Source organism: Equus caballus, chromosome 2 (assembly GCF_041296265.1).
Source record: "Equus caballus isolate H_3958 breed thoroughbred chromosome 2, TB-T2T, whole genome shotgun sequence".
Taxonomy (NCBI): Eukaryota; Metazoa; Chordata; class Mammalia; order Perissodactyla; family Equidae; genus Equus; species Equus caballus.
Window position 1 is genome coordinate 44,122,352 of NC_091685.1, and position 16,731 is coordinate 44,139,082.

The 16,731-nt window shown below is 57.4% G+C and overlaps 2 protein-coding genes across 11 annotated transcripts; both read right to left on the reverse strand.

The window, feature by feature from the left end:
- Positions 1-480: 480 nt before the first annotated feature.
- Positions 481-8,390, reverse strand: ZBTB48 (zinc finger and BTB domain containing 48). Of its 8 annotated transcripts, none has more exons than XM_070253943.1 (11): positions 8,106-8,390; positions 6,898-7,594; positions 6,171-6,412; positions 3,820-3,931; positions 3,105-3,197; positions 2,628-2,714; positions 2,262-2,416; positions 1,679-1,815; positions 1,442-1,606; positions 946-1,034; positions 481-840 (listed from the first exon to the last, which is right to left on the reverse strand). In XM_070253943.1, exons 2-11 carry the CDS (start codon positions 7,585-7,587, stop codon positions 544-546), a joined length of 2,067 nt encoding a protein of 688 aa, XP_070110044.1. In that variant the 5' UTR covers positions 7,588-7,594; positions 8,106-8,390; the 3' UTR covers positions 481-543. The 8 variants fall into 8 exon arrangements, with proteins under 8 accessions (XP_070110044.1, XP_070110046.1, XP_023491642.2 ...); XM_070253945.1 differs by having other exon boundaries at positions 8,114-8,327; XM_023635874.2 differs by having other exon boundaries at positions 3,105-3,287; positions 8,106-8,271.
- A 144-nt stretch (positions 8,391-8,534) lies between these two features.
- Positions 8,535-16,720, reverse strand: TAS1R1 (taste 1 receptor member 1). 3 transcript variants are annotated; one of them, XM_001496112.6, is made up of 6 exons: positions 16,356-16,720; positions 14,232-14,538; positions 11,705-12,466; positions 11,075-11,287; positions 10,640-10,760; positions 8,535-9,642 (listed from the first exon to the last, which is right to left on the reverse strand). In XM_001496112.6, exons 1-6 carry the CDS (start codon positions 16,550-16,552, stop codon positions 8,711-8,713), a joined length of 2,532 nt encoding a protein of 843 aa, XP_001496162.2. In that variant the 5' UTR covers positions 16,553-16,720; the 3' UTR covers positions 8,535-8,710. The 3 variants fall into 3 exon arrangements, with proteins under 3 accessions (XP_001496162.2, XP_070110062.1, XP_070110064.1); XM_070253961.1 differs by lacking the exon at positions 16,356-16,720 and having other exon boundaries at positions 8,535-9,138; positions 14,232-14,867; XM_070253963.1 differs by lacking the exon at positions 11,705-12,466 and having other exon boundaries at positions 8,536-9,642; positions 16,356-16,605.
- Between the last annotated feature and the right edge of the window lie 11 nt (positions 16,721-16,731).

Genomic DNA, 16,731 nt, shown 5'->3' on the forward strand with positions numbered 1-16,731 from the left:
GGTCCATCCAAAGCTTGCTTAGCCACAAACCCCACTCTCCTCAGGTTCCCAGATGTGCTCAGCTGCACATTAATGGCCTGAGACTTGAGCCAACAAGGCCATCAGCAGGATGCCCTGGCCACTCTGTTTTGATACCAGAGGCTTAGTAATGAATTCTGCCCCCACTAGCTGGCAGCTCTGCAACTCTGAAATAGGAACCCCACTGCTGTATCTGGCCACTACTGCCAGTTCTAAACCCTGATAGAACAAGGGACAGGAGACAGATGAGAGTGTTTGGGGTGAGAGGCTTGGCCACCAAAGCTACCTGCCCAGATTTCATTCTGCTGAGGTCTCCTGACAAGGTAGGGAAGCTGCTGGCCGAACTCTGAGGTACACAGAAGGTCAGGTAGGGCACCATTTCTTCTAGAGGACACGGTGGGAAAGCAGCACATCCCTGGAGTCCATTTACTGGGAAACAGATGGCCGGATGGGCTGAAACAATCAAGTCCAAAGCCATGTGGTTTATTGGGGGCTGGGGCCAAGTGGGCTATGGTGGGTAGGGGGCTACGTGTCACAGTCATCAGGGATGGCAGCCGTGATGATGAGCGAGGGCTCCATGACACCCGGGCTTGCAAAGCTCTCCTCTGCACATAGTCTCTGGCCAGGGAGCTGGGAGGCCAGGCCGCCATGGCCCAGGGACTCCACGATGACTTCAGCCGAGCCCACCTCCAGCTCGGCAGGCGGCTGGAGTGCCACCACCACCATCTTCTCATCCTCAATGACCAGATTCCGGAGCTTGCGCTGCCGTGGGTTGTAGTTCTCCACCCGGTCGTGGATCTCCATGTGCCTCCGCAGGTGGGCCTAGGGGTGAGGGGGGCTCAGGGCTGGGTGGAGTGGGGCCGAGGGGTAGGGGGGCTCAGGGGCCCCAAAGGGGGCAAGAGGAAGTGATTCAGGCTCCAGGCCTACCTGCCGGGTGAACTTGTAGCCACATTCAGTGCATTCAAACTTCCTAACCCCCTTGTGTCTTCTGACGTGCACACGCAGCTGCTCCACTGCTGCAGAAGGGAAGGGACCGCCAGCATTAGGAGAGGTGGGGAGGTGGGTGGGATTGTGCCCCAAGATGAGAGGCAGCACTCGGGGCTTGCAACTGTGCGGAGGAGGGCCCTGCCAGGCTCTACAGCACCACTCCAAGGTCACTGTTCCACACCCCCCTTGGGAGTTTCCAGCCCCTCCACTTCAGTCAGAGCAGCTCCACCCTCATGTCTTTGACATGGGGGGAAGGGAAGAGATTCGCTGGCAAGAAGGTTCCTCTGCCCAGGAGCATGTGAAAGCCACTGCTGCCCCTGATCTCTCCCGGAGGAGACCGTCCAACTCTGGTCAGCAGGAAATGGCCCAGCCCACTGCTCCCCACAAGGCTTGCCCAGAGAAAGGTGTGGGGTGATGGCCTCCCACAGCCAGGTACCTTTGAAGGTCTTCCCACAGATCTGGCAGAAGTGGGGCCGGCCCTCCTGGTGGCGGCTGGCCACATGCCTCAGCAGGGGCCCCTTCTCAGTGAAACGCTGCTCGCAGAACTCACAGCTGAAGGGCCTCTCACCGGTGTGGGTGCGGTTGTGTTTGTCCAGGCTGGCTGTGGGAATAAGGTGAGGGCTCAGCAACTGGGCCTCGGCCCCAGAACAGGGAGGGGACGGGCCTGCCTCACCTTGGGTACGGAAGGTCTTGCCACAGAGGTGGCACTGGAAGGGCTTCTCGCCCGTGTGTGTGCGCAGATGCATGTTGAGATTGGCCTTCTGGGTGAAGGCGTGGCTGCAGAACTCACAGACATATGGCCTCTCATTCCTGTCCGGACGGAGGACACAAGGAGAAGCCATCACCATCTGTAGCTGGGAGCATACCTGGCCCCAGAGCCAAGGAAAGAGGCAAGCCTGAAGCAAGCCTGCCAGAGCCACTGGCATGGGCCCAGGCTGCAACGCGCTGCCTGGTGGAAAGAGGGCTTGGGCAGTGCTAGGAAAGGGGCACCAGCTCCATCCTGGGAGCCACAGGAAACTGACTCTGCCCAGGAAGATACAGAGCCTTGTCTTAGCCTGAAATCCCCTCCCCGACCCTCTCTGCCTGACAGATTTGCTCATCCCTCCTGTGCCCCCACCTAGAAAGGCTGCAGGGGCCAGACGCAGGGTGGAGGGCACTCCGTCCCATGTGAGCATCAGCAAACTCTTCCCGGCCCACCCACTGGCCTGGAGCCAGCAGCAGCACCGGGCCCTGCGGGAAGATGGGCCAACCCCAACCTGTGCTTGGCCTTGATGTGCATCTGCAAACCATTTCGACTCGAGGCCCGGTGCCCACACTCCTCGCACACAAACAGCTTCTCCCCACGGTGCTTGAAAGCCTCATGCAGCTGCAGTTCCGTTCGGGACAGGAAGCACTTGGCACAGGTAGGACACTGTGGAGCAGAGGGAACAGGCAGAGGGAGCAAGGCCAGGGAGAAGATAGGGTGGGGCTGCCCCCGGAGACCCACAGACCTTCTTGGCCCCCTACATGGCAGAAACTGCACAGCCTGCCCATTCTGGACACAGCTACAGCCACATCACTCCTACTAGTTCCCAGCATCAAAGCGTGCCCAGCCCCAGCCCTCAGCATGGCCTGGCACTTACGGCATGGGGCTTGGGGGCTCCGTGCAGCTTGATCATGTGGCTCTGCAAGTCCTTCTTCTGCATGAACTGCTGGGAGCAGGAGGAACACTGAAAAAACAGGCCCACAGTCACCTCTGAGGCAGCACACACCAATGGAACCCTGGCCACCCCTGGGCTATCGGGGTGGGAACCCAAGGGCAGGGCCCAGCCTGAGAAGCTGGGAGCCTCCTTGACCTGGAGTAAAGGATGTGCCAGGGAGGGCTCCCAGTGCCATGCCCACACAGATGCTGAGCCTGCCCTCCATGGAAAGAAACAAGAACCCAAAAGGGCCAGTGGCCCCGCCTAAAGGCATGGAAGCACTGGATGGGCAGGGAAGGCTGGGCTCCTTGACCACTGGCAAGGGGGAGGCGCCTGACACCATCGGAAGTAAAGGGCTCAGCGGGAGGGATCCTGGGGCTGCCCCTCAGCCCATGGCCCTGGAGACAGGCCGAGCCTGACCTTGTAGGGCATCTCCCCCGTGTGGGACACCATGTGCACCCGCAGCTCCATCCTCCGGCGGAAGGTTTCCTGGCACACAGAGCACGTGAAGACCTGGCAGTGTGAGGGGCAAGCAGGGCCGGCATCAGGGGGGGCCTCTGCCTGCGACGGCAGCCCGGGCTTCCACTCGCTGCTGGGAGGAGTCTGCCCGAGGGGGGGGATGCTAGGGTGGGAGAGGGCAACACGTAACCTGCCTGCCCTGACCCTGACCATCACTGAGTGCTGCAAACCCACCACACCAGGCCCTTCTCAGGCCCGACAAGCTGGGGTAGGGGCAGAGTGGCCTCACCGGCAGCCCTCGCCCCCCATGACAGGCCTCTAGAAAGAGAAGGGCAGGCTTTAGCTGGTCCCACCACATGGGCCAGCCAGTGGAGTCGGGGGAGGTGGCCAGGTGGCCCCTCCCAGCAGCCATCCCCACACCAAGTCACCCCTTCTCCAAAGCCCAGGGGGCTGGGCAGGCAAACCCAAAATGCCTCCCTCAAAGTCCCTCCTGGACTTGTCCCTTCCACCCTTGGGACCTGTGTCCCCATCTGTAATATGAGGGAGTAGACTCTGGCCTCCAGCTCTTGAGTTTACAGTCCCATCTAAGACAGTCTCCTGGGGGCCCTCTTGGGTGGCAGGAAGACAGAAGCCAACATGCCCTGGCCCACAAGGACCTGGGCCAGCCCACAAGTACCTGTTCTGAGCGGTTCATACAATTCCGGGCTTCATGCTCGAGGAGATTCTCCTTCCGAAAGTAACATTTTCCACATTTGGGACACTCGAAGGGTTTCTCCCCAGTGTGTTTCCTGCCAGGAGAAGCCATGGGGGGCATGGGCGCTGAGCAGACTTCTTGCCTCTCCCTCAGCCAGTGCCCCCTCTGGCTCCCCTGCTCCCAGGGGGGTGCTCACAGTGCTGTGCTCCACAGCAGAAAGGAAGAGCGGTCCTGAGGCCAGCCATGGCTCACCACGTGACTTGGTCAGACCCAGCTGGGGAACCTACAGGGGTGAACCCAGAGCTACCCTCCTCCAATGTGGAGACTGCAAGGGAGACTGCCGGGACTGGAGCCCACACAGCTGCATGCCCAAGGGCTGCTCCAGAGCCCTGCCAGCTGGCTTCTCTCTGAAGGCAGAAACAATCCCCCAGTTCTGACTCCCTGGAGAAACCACTCAGTCTGCCCAGAACTTCTGCGGGCTCCACCTTCCACACCGTGGCCAGAATCTGCTCACTTCACCTATCTCCACACTAACACCTAGCGCAGCCACACCAACCCCCAAGCTCTGCCTGAGCCTCCACATGGGTCTCAGGCTCCACACCTGCCTCCTGACAGGTTTTAACTTCAGTAGCCAGAGGGGCCCTTAAATAGAGTCGGACCTCATCACCTCTTTGCTCACAACCCTCCAGGCTTCCCATTTCACCTGAGAAAAGGCCTGGGGGCTACGAAGGTATAGCTGGCCTGCCCCTTACCTCCCTGCTTGCTGTTCACCAACCTGCCGGCTCACTCCCACCCCAGAGCCTCTACTCTGGCTCTTCTCTCGGCCCAGAACACTCTCCCACTCATCCACTTGGTGAACTTCCTCACCTCCTTTGAGTCTGCTCAAATCTCTTTTCTTTAAAATTGCAGCCTGACCCCACACTGAACTCCCCAACCCTTTGCCCTGCTGTCCTTTTTCTTTTTTCTGTGGCACTTCCCACCTTCCTCTTCCATGGCACTTTCCATCACACTATAAAGTTACTTATCTGTTAGTTCACAGTCTGTACCACCCTGCTGGAAGACAAGCCCTACAAGGCCTGTTTTGTTCACTAAGGTATCCTAAGCACCCAGAATAGTCTTGTCAGCTACCTGGCAGACAGCTCATTGAATGAAAAAACCAAATGAACCCTGACCTCAGAGCCCAGATGCTTCTCTCTTCCTCTGCCCCAACATCAACTATCCTCATCCCCCAACCCAATGACCTCATGAGGCCATGTCCCCATCCCTGTGTCCTCCCCCCGCCCCCAGCCCCATTCTCAGGGCCAGTCCAGCAGCCTGCAGCCGAAGGTAGGAATGCGGATGGTGCCTGGACTAGAGTCTTACAGTGGGGGAGTGTCCAGGCAGACCTGGACACCCCAGGGTACTTCCCACACTGGGAGTGCCCCAAAGACTGCACTGTTGGCAGCTGTCCCAAAGCAGGAAGAGCAAACAGCTTCCCCCCCAGCTCCAACTCCAGTCGGTCACTAGTGGCTTCCCAGAGTGCCATACTGAGAAAACATGTGTGGCCCAACCTGGCTTGGCAAGAAATAGCACCATGGCAGACTAGTGATGTCTTGGGCTAGGGAGTGACAGGACTGGAAGGCATGTCACTCAGCTGCCATCCCTTGAGGCCTTGCAGAGACTCTGGAGCAGTGCTGTCCAAGAGAACTCTCTGTGATGATGGAGATGTTCTGTCTGCGCTGTCCGATTCAGCAGCCAGGGACTACATGTAGCTACTGAGCACTTGGAATGTAGCTAATGCATCTGAGGAACTGAATTTATTTCATTTTAATTACTTTTACTTTACATTAAAATAGCTTCATGTGGCAACGGGTTACTTTATTGGACACAGCAGCTTTAGACAAATGGTCTCTTAAGCTCCACTTACACCCCAGAGCTAACATTTCTCCAGGAACACAGGCGGCACCAACCCTACAGATTGACATCTTGGCCCAAAGCCCACACTGCCAGGCTTTAGAAATACCGAAGGTCAGGCCTCAACGATAGCACAGGGCCACAGGCTTCTCTCACCCTCTCTGCAGAAGCCAGCTGGAGGTCAAGGTCCACCAGGGGTGGAACCTGTCGACAAGCTGTCCACAAACCCACCAGAGGGCTCACAGTAGGAGGAAGAAGGAATCCGACCCAAGGCTAGGTTCTCACTCCCTGATGATCAGAGGCTTGCTAATGCCAGGGACTACAGGAGTCTTGAGATGGGGCCCCCAACCCCTACATGGCCCAGGAATGGGGAGGGCAGGCCACCTCCCCAACATGGAGATGGCAGAGGGGAAAAGAAAATAGAAAAACAGAACGTTTACCTGTTGTGGACTTTTAGATAATATTTGCTGAGGAACTTTTTATGGCATGTGGGACACTCAACCGGCACGGCTGTACCTTTTCTGCTCTCAGAGGCCTCGGCTGCTAGGGAACCTGCGCTCAGGGCTGGCTCGGCAGCACAGGGCTTTCTGATTACGTTTGATTTCCTCCTGGTCGGCACAATCTCAGTCTCAGAAACGTAAGCGCCATCCCCGTCGTCCTCAACTTGAACCACCACTTCCCACTAGAGCAGAAAAGGAGGCAGGAGGGCACGAGGTCACTACATGAATCAGCAGGGGTTCTAGGGGTGGATCTACAGGGCTGCCAGTTCCACCCCAAGGCCCAACCCGAGAACATCCCCACATAAGTCCCTTCATCCGTGACTGTTCCTTCAGGGCCCCAGAGCAGGCAGCATTTGAATCTTGGATTTGGAGAGCAGTGGCTCTGTCTGTGAGAAACTGGAAGTTTGACTGGATGTCACTACCCTGGTGAAACACCTGTAACCCTGATGCCATACACTCCACCCCAAGAGGCTGGGAATCATGGACAGCTGTGGCTCCCAGGAAGGTCAGCCAGAGGCTGCAGGATGGAGCCAGCTTCCTATGTTTGGAGAAAATCTGTTCCAAACCCACATATCAGAGATTCTACCTTGGGGTCCAGATTACCCTGGAAAAACAGTCTCTTCCCCCAACTCCTGCCTCCCCTTTTCCAGCCCCCTGGGCACAGTACCTCATCACTCCGGCCCTGCAGCTGGGCACCTTCAGCCTCAAAGGGCCTTGGGGGCACTTTGCAGTCCTCAGGCTCCTTGTCCTCTGGGGAACAAAGCTTCAGGGCCTGCTTGAGTTTCCCACGGAGAAAGGAGGGACTCTCACTCTCAGCAGGGACACCAAGCTGGGGCTTCTGGGGACTGTGACTGCCACTGAGCTCCTGATCCCTGGGGATTTGACCTAGAGTCCTCAAAACTTCCTCTTCTTCCAAGCCTGCTGGCTCCTTGAGGTGGCTGTTCACATCCCGGGCGGCAGGTTTCCCCAAGCCACTCTGGCCACTTGGTGCCTGTCCCACTGAAGTTTTGGGCTTGAAGCTCTGGCACAGCTCCACAGCATCTGGCACTCGCAACTCCCTGGCTGCCAGGAGCACCTGATCCCGGTTCCCCGAGGTGAGGGCGAGGTGACCAGTGTAGAAAAAGTCCAACAGAAGGCCAAAGATCTCAGCGAAGCCAGCAGGGAGGACAACACTACCCCCTGAGCCATCCCCATAGAGGCTCTGGAAGAAGTGGCTGCAGCAGGCAAGAACACTCCAGTGCGCCTTGAACACCAGGCCCCCCACGTCCAGGGTGGCGTCGCAGTACTGGCCCTTCTCCCGCTGCTTGTTGAGCTCCTGCAGAACCCTCACACTATGCTGGACAAAGGAGCCATCCATGGTCTGCCTGGAGGAGGAAGGCAAAAGTGACAGCCTGGCCAGCCCAACCGAGGGGGTAGCAAGAGAAAGCCTCTGGATTCGAGAAGAGGGAAAGGGGAGGTGGACTCTACTCAGTCACACTGATCACAAGGGCTTGGATCAAGGTTAGAGGACGCATGCTGAGACAGGAATGGACTGAAAGCTTCTGGGGGAGCGGGGGGTGGCCAGGGCAGCAGCCCTCATTGGTGTTGGCCAGAAAGAGCGAGTGGTGGGGGCGCAGGCGGACCTGGTAGGGGGAGGAGGCACGGCCTGCCGAGGTCGTGAAGAGGTGCTAGTGGGAACAATCAAAGTTGGGAAAAAGAGTCAGGGATCAGCGCGAACTGGTCGGCTTGGCACAGCTAGAGACCCCGGCCAGCGGAGGGCGGCAGCTGGGGAGAGGTGAGCGGAACCCCCGCCGCGCCCACATGTCCCGAGCGGCCGGGTGGAAGGCGGCCTTGTCGGCCCGCAGCGCCTACCTCCCTCGCCCCGCGCCCCCTCACCTCCTCACCCAGGCCAGTCCTCCTTACGCCGACCGCACCGGGAGCAGGAAGCGTTGCCTCCACAGCCCCACGGACCAACTGCCCAGGCCGTACGTGCCCGGTCGGCCGTACGGAGACGGCGCCGTCGCCGCCGCCGGACATGACGTCAGGGCGCGCCGGCCGGGGTGGAGCGCCTCGGAGGCGCAGGACTTCTAGCTCCGGCCCCAGGGGACGGGACCACGCAGAGAACGGCCAATGGGATGCCTAATGGGGCGTGGCCACGCCGGTTCTCTGGCCGCCGGACCCGCCTCCCAGAGTTGCCTAGCAACGCCAAGCTGGGCGCCCGGCCTCCACCCGGCTCTGGCCGAGTCCCGAGGTTCCGGCTGCGGTTTGTCGGCCGCGGCGCGCCCCCCCATCTCCTGCACAGGAAGCGCAGCCAAGACGCAGACGTACATTTCACCTCTTTATTGGTAGGCTCGTGGGCTTACACTTCCCCAGCCAAAACTGAGGAGCCCAGAGACCTCTCGGAGACCCCAGACTCTGCACGCCCCGCTCCACCTTCGATCCTCAGGGCAGGGAAGGCTTCCAGTACGCCCCGCCCTGGCTTGGCCTGCCCGACCCCGCGGTCAAGTGGAGCTGCAGCGCCTGGTGTACTCCTGGATGGAAGCCTGGAAGTACGCCGTGCTGTTGAGATCTGGGCGGCAGAGGATCACATAGCACTTGGGCAGGAAATAACCGCTGAAGCCGCCGCTCAGGCAGCTCAGCGCGGCCAGCATGGTGACAGCCGGCAGGTACTTGCCCTGGTAGACGCTGGCAGTGGTGAAGAAGGCGATCCAGGACACGAAGTTGAGGAGCAGGCTGAAGGTGACACATTTGGCCTCGTTGTAGTTCTCTGGCAGGTCCTTGCCTAGGTAGCTGCAGGCAAAGGTGCTGACCGAGAGGAGGCTATTGTAGATGAAAGCCAGCACGAAGCCCAGTGACTTGGCCTCTGTGCAGTCAAGCATCACCAACTGAGGGAAGCGCTGGTATTCCCTGGTGGGCAGTGGGGTCCACACTGCAAGCCAAGTTAGGCAGATAAGAAGCTGGGCTGTTGAGCTGATCACCACAAACAGGCCAGCACCATGGTGTTGGACCCAGGCACGGTAGAATATGGGTAGCTTGGCAGAAAACTTGAAGATGAAGACCAGTTGGAAGGAGCGGATTGTCAGGCAGGATAGGAAGATGGCAAGACCGAGGGCAAAGAGAGTCTGACGTAGCAAGCACATGATTAGTGTGGGCTTCCCTAAGAAGCCATAGAGGCCACAGCTGCCCACTGCCAGGGAACCCAGCATGAGGAAGCACAGCTTGCCCCCAGCTGACCTCACCACAGGGGTCTCTAGGTGCCAGGCAAACAGGCCAGCAGTCCCAACCACCACCAGCAGCAGCAGTGTATTAGCTGCCAGCAGCACCCAAGAGACAGGCTCATGCCAAGCCAAAAACACCACGGTGCGTGGGAAGCAGGTCTGGCTTCTCTTAGGTGCCCACTCTTCTTTCCCACAAGGCTGGCATCTGTGCGGGTCTGGGAAGGAAGGTGGAGAGAGCTCCTGAGATCCAAGTGAGTAGAGCAGGAAAGGAAAGGGAGGCCATGCAGGCCTGCAAGATGCTGGGAGGGCTATACCACAGCAGCTGGGCTCTGCTGGGCACAGCGACATGGGTATAGCCCTGAGTGGGGCCCCAAGGCCACATGTTTCCTAAAGATGCCTGTGTTAATTACAGATTCTGGAGATACACAGGTAGGGTCTGTATGGCTCATGATCCCAGAAGGGGTTTGCAAACCAAGAGGTCCCTAGGGAGGGCCTTACTCTGATAGCTCTGCCCACATGTCAGTGAGGCTGTGATTCAATGGGACCAGCCAGCCCCAAAGGAAGGGCATTTCCATCTCTCTCCCCAGCACTTCCACTAGCAAAACCCACCTTCCTGAGCTGCCACTCTGTGGTTTCTCTGAGTCTTGACTCTCTGAGGACAGAAGAGATGCATTCCCATGCCCACAGAGACAGTAAAAGGAAAGGATGCGGCCCCTGGTGTACAGCTCTGGACTGAGCCCTTAACTACTTAATTTGCTCTCTGATCTTGACCTGGCACCACTGGGTAGAGTACGCTGTTTTTCCTGCTACAGACATGCTTCTATCTGCATTCAGGCCAAGCTCTCCAAGGTGCTGGCTGTCTTTGGCATGGACAATAGAGGGACTTCATACAGACAGCATGGGAGGGTACAAAGGGAATGATAGCTACATCTGTTTGGATAAAGAGGTTGAATTTAGGATAAGACTGCATCTGTAGAAGTTGGGTTTAGAGCTCTCTAATAAAGGACACAGCTAGGTCTGAGGCTTTCAACTGGTTGTTTCTTTCTGCTTTGTCAGAATTCAGACTGGTGGCAGGTATCTTCCAACCTGCACCTAACTGGCAACAAAGTGATCAGGGCCCTGGTTCTGCACATGTGTGGCCCAAGGGCAGTCCTTTCATCTGTACAGACCCCAGGAGCTCCAGGTCGTGTGCCCATTTGCTTCGCCACTCACCACTCTTGTTGAGGAAGGTCCCAGCCTCACAGGGCACACACTCGAAGCAACAGTGGTGGACACCCACAATCACTTGTGCATGCCCTTCAAGGCAGTTGCTGGAGCACACAGATGTCGGCACCTGCAAGAAGCCACAGGTGCTCTGCAACCACATGGAGGAGCCCAAGTCAAGGGACGTTCACATGCAGAATGGAAAACAGAATCTCTGTCCCTCTGCCCTGCTGGTTCACTCCCAGGGCAGAGCCCCTGGTTGGATGAATCAGCAGCAATGGGGCCTGCTAGCCAGTCGAGCTTCCCTGGCAGGGCTGGGGAGAGCCAGAGCAGCCTGGTACCTGAAAGCCCCACTCCTGCCCTGTGTAAGCTGCGTCAGCATCAACCCCAGGATCCAGGCTGCCCATAAGGCTGTCACCTGGTTAGTAACCACATCCCCATTACCTGGTTGTCCTTTCCATGCCACTGGATTTTGGTCTTATTTATGTCAAGCCTAACTGGAGACCATCTGGAGGAGCCAATGACCTGGAAGGTCCACTTGGGGCCACTCCAGTCCCAGGCAATTATGTCATAGCTGCTGAGGGGGTCCCCGTTGTCATTAAATGTCACAACGTCCTCGTGTAGAAGGAAATTCACCTTGTGGATCTGCTCCAGAAGCTGAAACAAACAGAGATCATGGAGCCACCATAGACGACATAGGCTGCTCTTCCTCGACCCTCCAGACCTGGACAGCCCAGGAAACAAGTACCTGGGGCCTTGATGGGCTTCTATCTGGGTGGTTTCAGCCCATCTGGAAGTTCTAGTCCCTTCCTCAGAGCCCCCTTCCCTCCTAGAAGGCCCCTTGACCTTCACAACCAGTCTTCTGAATTTACAGCGATTTTTAGCCATGGACCCAAGGCATGGTGGGTGGCAGGAGCCAAGGTTCAGGGAAGAGAAGCCTAAGAGAAGGGATCAGCCCTCTAGTTGGTGGCCTTTGCCCCCGACCTCCAGCACTTACGGTGGCCAGAGAGTGGCCTCTCTGCTTGCCTCAGGAAAGCACCCTCACTTGGGGTACCAGGAGCTGGGCTGCCTTACCTGCCCAGGGTAGACTTGGCCCCTGGAACAGGCTCCTGAGGTGCAGCCCAGGAGCTGGTGGAGGCCATGGGCCACGGCATAGACAGCCCGGTATACGTTGTACGAGTTGCTCATGGCGAATGCTCCGAACGTGGGCATCTCCTGTGCCGTGAATGCCTGGCACTCTCTGCAGAGCTGGTTGCTGCTGCACCAAGAGCCCCTGGGGCAAGGCCCCTGGATCCCCTTGTCTGCCCGGACATAGGCCTCTTCAAACTCCTTCAGGCCAGGGACAGTCCTCTGCTGGATGGCCACGCCCAGCACTGTGCCGATGCCCCAGATCCCGGGCACGCTGCTCAGGTGTGTGGAGATGGCCCAGTCTTCTGAGGCAATCCACACCTTGGCAGTCAGGTTGGCCAGCACCACAGACTCAAAGAACACCCTGGCCGGCTGCCTGCTGGAGAAGACGACCACGACGGTGGTCCTCGCCCAGTCCAGGCGGCTCATCATGTTCCACATGCTGTCATCGCCTGGCCGAGCAGAGGAGGGCACAATGCCCTTGAAGGCGATGCAGATGCCCTGCTGGGTGCCCTGGTTCTCCAGCGCCTGCACCCCCAGCTGCCCGTACTCGTCGTCGCTGCCCACCAACGAGATCCAGACCCACCCAAAACTCTGCAGCAGCAGTACCATGATCTCCACCTGGTACTTATCACTGGGGATGGTGTGCAGAAAAGAAGGGTACTGCCGCTTCACGCCAAGCGTCTCGCTGCTGGGCTTGTAGCTGATCTGTGGGGGTTCAGTTCAGCGAGGTCAGTGGCAGCAGCCTCGACTGAGGGTCCCCACGGTGCCGGCCCTGTGCTGGGCACAGGAACCCAGGGAGGACAGAGACAAGGCCCTGGCCCTGGTTCTCAAGGAGAGCAATACTTGACATGAGACTGACAAGTTACATATGGAGAAGAGGGCAGGCCCCGAGGCAAGGCTTCTGGGAGAGGAATGGGAATCTGCCTAGTGGACAAAGAGGACAAAACCTGGCTGCAGGGAGTGAAATGGTGTCGTGTGCTCGGGATCCTACATGCACTCCCATTTGGTTGGAGGCCGGATGCCAGGAACAAGAACTCAGGGCAGGAGGCCTGAACTCCCATGCTAAGGGGCTTGGTCTTTACCCACAGGCCATGGGGAGCCCCTCAGGGTTCAGGCAGAGAACAGATGTGTTCGGACTTGTGTTTTAGGAGTATATCTCTGATTTCACTGAGGAACATGTTAGAAAAGGCTCAAGACCAGAGTCAGGGAGAACCCCTAGGAGGCTGATGAATCATCTAGACAAGAGATGATGGTGGTCGGAGTTAAAGCTGTGGCAGTGGCAATGTAGAAGAGGGGATGGACCTGGCAGCTTTTAGAAGGTCAAAGCAGAGGCCGTGGTGTCGGCTAAACACAGGGGCAGGGGCAGGAGGAATGAAGGTAGAGATGGTCACTCAGCTGCTGGGCTGGGCTGGGGATGCAGGAAGAACAGAGGCTTTGGTAGTGTAGGGAGGTAAGTTCAGTTGGGGCCTGCTGTGTCCATGAAGTGGACACACTGGGTGAGCATCTGGAAATGGGACACGGTGCTCAGAAGTCAGGATGAAGCTAGAGAGGGGAAGTTCAGCCCTGGGGCTGGTGGCCGCCTGGGAACGGGAGAGCTCTCACTGGGGGAATCACCTGCCTTCTCAGAGGAGGTGGGGAAGAGAAATCTCTAGAGGAGACTGAGAAAGAGGTGCCACAGTGCAGGGGGTTCATAAGTGACAAGGAAAAGTGTCCCGGAGGAACTGGCCAGAAATGTGACAAAGTGGTCATGCAAGGTAAAGAGGGCTGAAAAGCATTCGTGGGATTTGGAGACCCAGAAGGCCCTCCAGATCCAGGTGAGAACAAGAGCGGTGAGGCAGAATCCGGGGCAGTGGGTTGAGGAGCAAATGAAAAGAGGGAGAAGCAAACAAGAATAGAGACCTCTGCGGAGAAGTCTCGATGGAGGGTCAGAGAGTGCAGTGCTGGGAGCAGACGGGCCTGGCAGGGGGAGAGGGGTAAGGCAGCTTAGAGGCTGAGGAGGGAGGCTGGGAGAGGCTGACAAGCAGAAGAGGGCGCGAGCCCAGAGGGATAGCACAGTGAGGGGCGCCACTCCTCGGAGCCTGAGCCTGGAAGGAGGGAGGGAAGGAGGAGCGCAGGGGAGAGGTGGTGGGAAGCGAAGGGGAGAGGTGGTGGGAAGCGAAGAGTGTTCAGTTCTTCACAAGGAGATGGAACAGTGGGAGGAGAGTGAAAGGCAGAAGTTTCAGAGGAGAATGGGTTTTCCCATGAGCGTTGAGGCAGGGAGACCTGGAAGCAGCACTTGGAGAGAGACAGACGCTGGGGCAGGAATCACGATGGGCAGGGACCTCTGCCATGTGAGTAATGAGCAGTGACCACCCAGGAGATCCCAGGGGCAAGACTGGCCTTGGGGTGCAGCAGCTCCTGCCCACTCACCCCAGCCCATGCTGGCCTTGCCAGGAGGGGAGATGGGCAAACTGCTGGGGCTCCAGCTTACCAGGGGCACCAGGAAGGGGCTCAGCATGCTGGCGGCGGCGGTGGCATGGTTGGTGGAGGAGGGCCCAATCACAGCCACGGCCGTGGGAGAATAACGGGAAGTGTCTCCTTGGATCTCTATGTGGTGCGTCCCGGGCACGCTCAGTATTCTCAGCATGGCGTACACGCTGGCTGACTCCGAGCACACGTCATACAGCTCATACCCCAGGGTGACATTGGGCAGCAGGGCTGTGGAGTTGTTTATCTCCTCGATGCTGAACCGCATGGCTTGGAAGAGATGGTAGCCATGGCTGTTGAAACTGTTGGACCTGTAGTGAGAGCCAAGCCCTGCTGAGAACCTCTGGCCTCCCAGAACTCCAGGCTTGGGCGGTAGAAAGGAACCTCTGAGGTCATCTACAACCATGACCTCAACATGGGCCCTGTAGCACACACACAGTTCTGTTAACAGGGCTTTGGGAAGGTGGGGAACAAATTGAAGAAATGCACATTCCTTGACCCAACCCTGTTCCATAAACATATTAGCCTTGAAAGTCTCGCAAGCCCTACAGCAGAGAAACCTGCTATATTAGTCAGTATTCTCCAGAGTAACAGAACCAATAGGATATGGAAAGAGAGGGAGAGAGAGAAAGAGAGAGAGAGGTTTAGTTTAAGGAATTGGCTCATGTGATTCTGGGGGCTGGCAAGTCTGAAATTTACAGGGCAGGCTGAAAATTTCCACAAGAGTTTATGTTGCAGTCTTGAGTCTGAAGGCAGAATTCCTTCCTTTTCTGAGGACCTCAATCTTTTCTCTTAAGGTCTTCAACTGATTGGATGAGGCCCACCCAGATTATGGAGGGCAATCTGCTCTACTCAGTCTACTGATTTAAATGTGAACCATATCTAGGGGCTGGCCCCATGGCCGAGTGGTTAAGTTCGCACGCTCTGCTTCAGGCGGCCCAGTGTTTCGTTGGTTCAAATCCTGGGCGCGGACATGGCACAGCTCATCAAGCCACGCTGAGGCAGTGCCCCACATGCCACAACTAGAAGGACCCACAACGAAGAATATATAACTATGTACCGGGGGGCTTTGGGGAGAAAAAGGAAAAAAATAAAATCTTTAAATGTTAACCGTATCTAAAAATAACTTCGCAGCACACTGGTGTTTGAGTAAACAACTGGGCACCATAGCCTAGCTAAGCTGACACATAAAATTAAGCACCACACCTGCTTAACCTTGCTTAGAGCGTCTCACCAGGACACCCGTGACTGCAGTGAGGGCCTGTGTTCCACATTGCCTACTTTGGGAACTGCTGTCTGGACCCCAGCAGGGGCACGCCAGCGATGTGATTCAGCCTTGCCTGAAGAACGTGCTAACCCGTTCCACTTTCCAGCCTTTCTTCTTGTTAGAAGGCTCTTGCATCATTTCTATCACTCTGTCCTTGAGTCACACTCAGAGGAGGCTCAGGGCCTCCTGCCTGTGGCAGCCCTTCATTACCTGAAGCCAGTTTTCAGGTCCCCTTCTCCCACAAGTCTTCTCTTCCCAGGTTCCCATCTGGCCTCTTTGGGCCAGTCCTCACGCACCAGGCTTTCCAGACCTTCCTCCTGGGCTGGCTGTCAAGTGTGCTTCATGTTTAGGGCATCCTGCCATTGAGCCCTGATACATCCTTGAGCCTCTCATATCTGTGACTTGCACAGACAGCAAGCAACTATCTTCTTTACAAGAAAAGCAGTTGTCTTTCGCTACCTGGACTGTTGGCTTCATAAGGCACCGACCTGATCGATCTTTGCAAAGCTCCTGAAGCATCTACTTGCTATGTGTCTCCCCTTCCTTCCCCATAGAGAACCACATCTGCCATCTGGGAGACTAAGGAGCTTGAACTTGGGGAGGAGTGAGGAGGAGACGGAGGAGAGGAAAGCCCTCCCTTAACGCACTCTAACAGCCAGGACAAAAGACTGTATTACAAAGTGGAATCTGGGCAGAAGCACCAGGACTGGAAGGTGGCGCCCGTGGGTTGGGGAGGGATTGGAGGCAGTTCAAGTGGCAACCCCAGAGGCAGAAAGGGCAAGGTCCTAGCTGAGGAGGGCAGGCAGAGGTCTCTTAGGCACAAGTCCCACTAAGTGACAGCTCTGCTGACCCCTCACTCACCTGTCACAGAGGGTCACCATGGGTCTGCTTCTCACCTCCAGATAGTCACTGTGGATAGGGAACAGGCCTGCAAGGAGGTAATCCCCAGGGAGGCTGAAGTCCGGAGAGGACTCTGTGCTGTGGCAACTGAAAGCCCAGCAGCAGGAAAGGGAAAGGGAGAGCTGCAGGCCCACCAGGCGAGCCGCCTGGAGTAACATGCTGGCCAGACGGTCCTGTGCCGGGCACGGCCAAGCGGCGCCCTCTGACCAGGTCAGGCTGTTTAAATAGAATAGACGGCAGCTGCCCAGATGCTTCCCAACTTCATGCCCATGAAAGGGGTGGGACCGGAGCCCAGTTGTAGGAACTGGGCTGTTTGCCTTGGCCTTCCGGGCTGGCA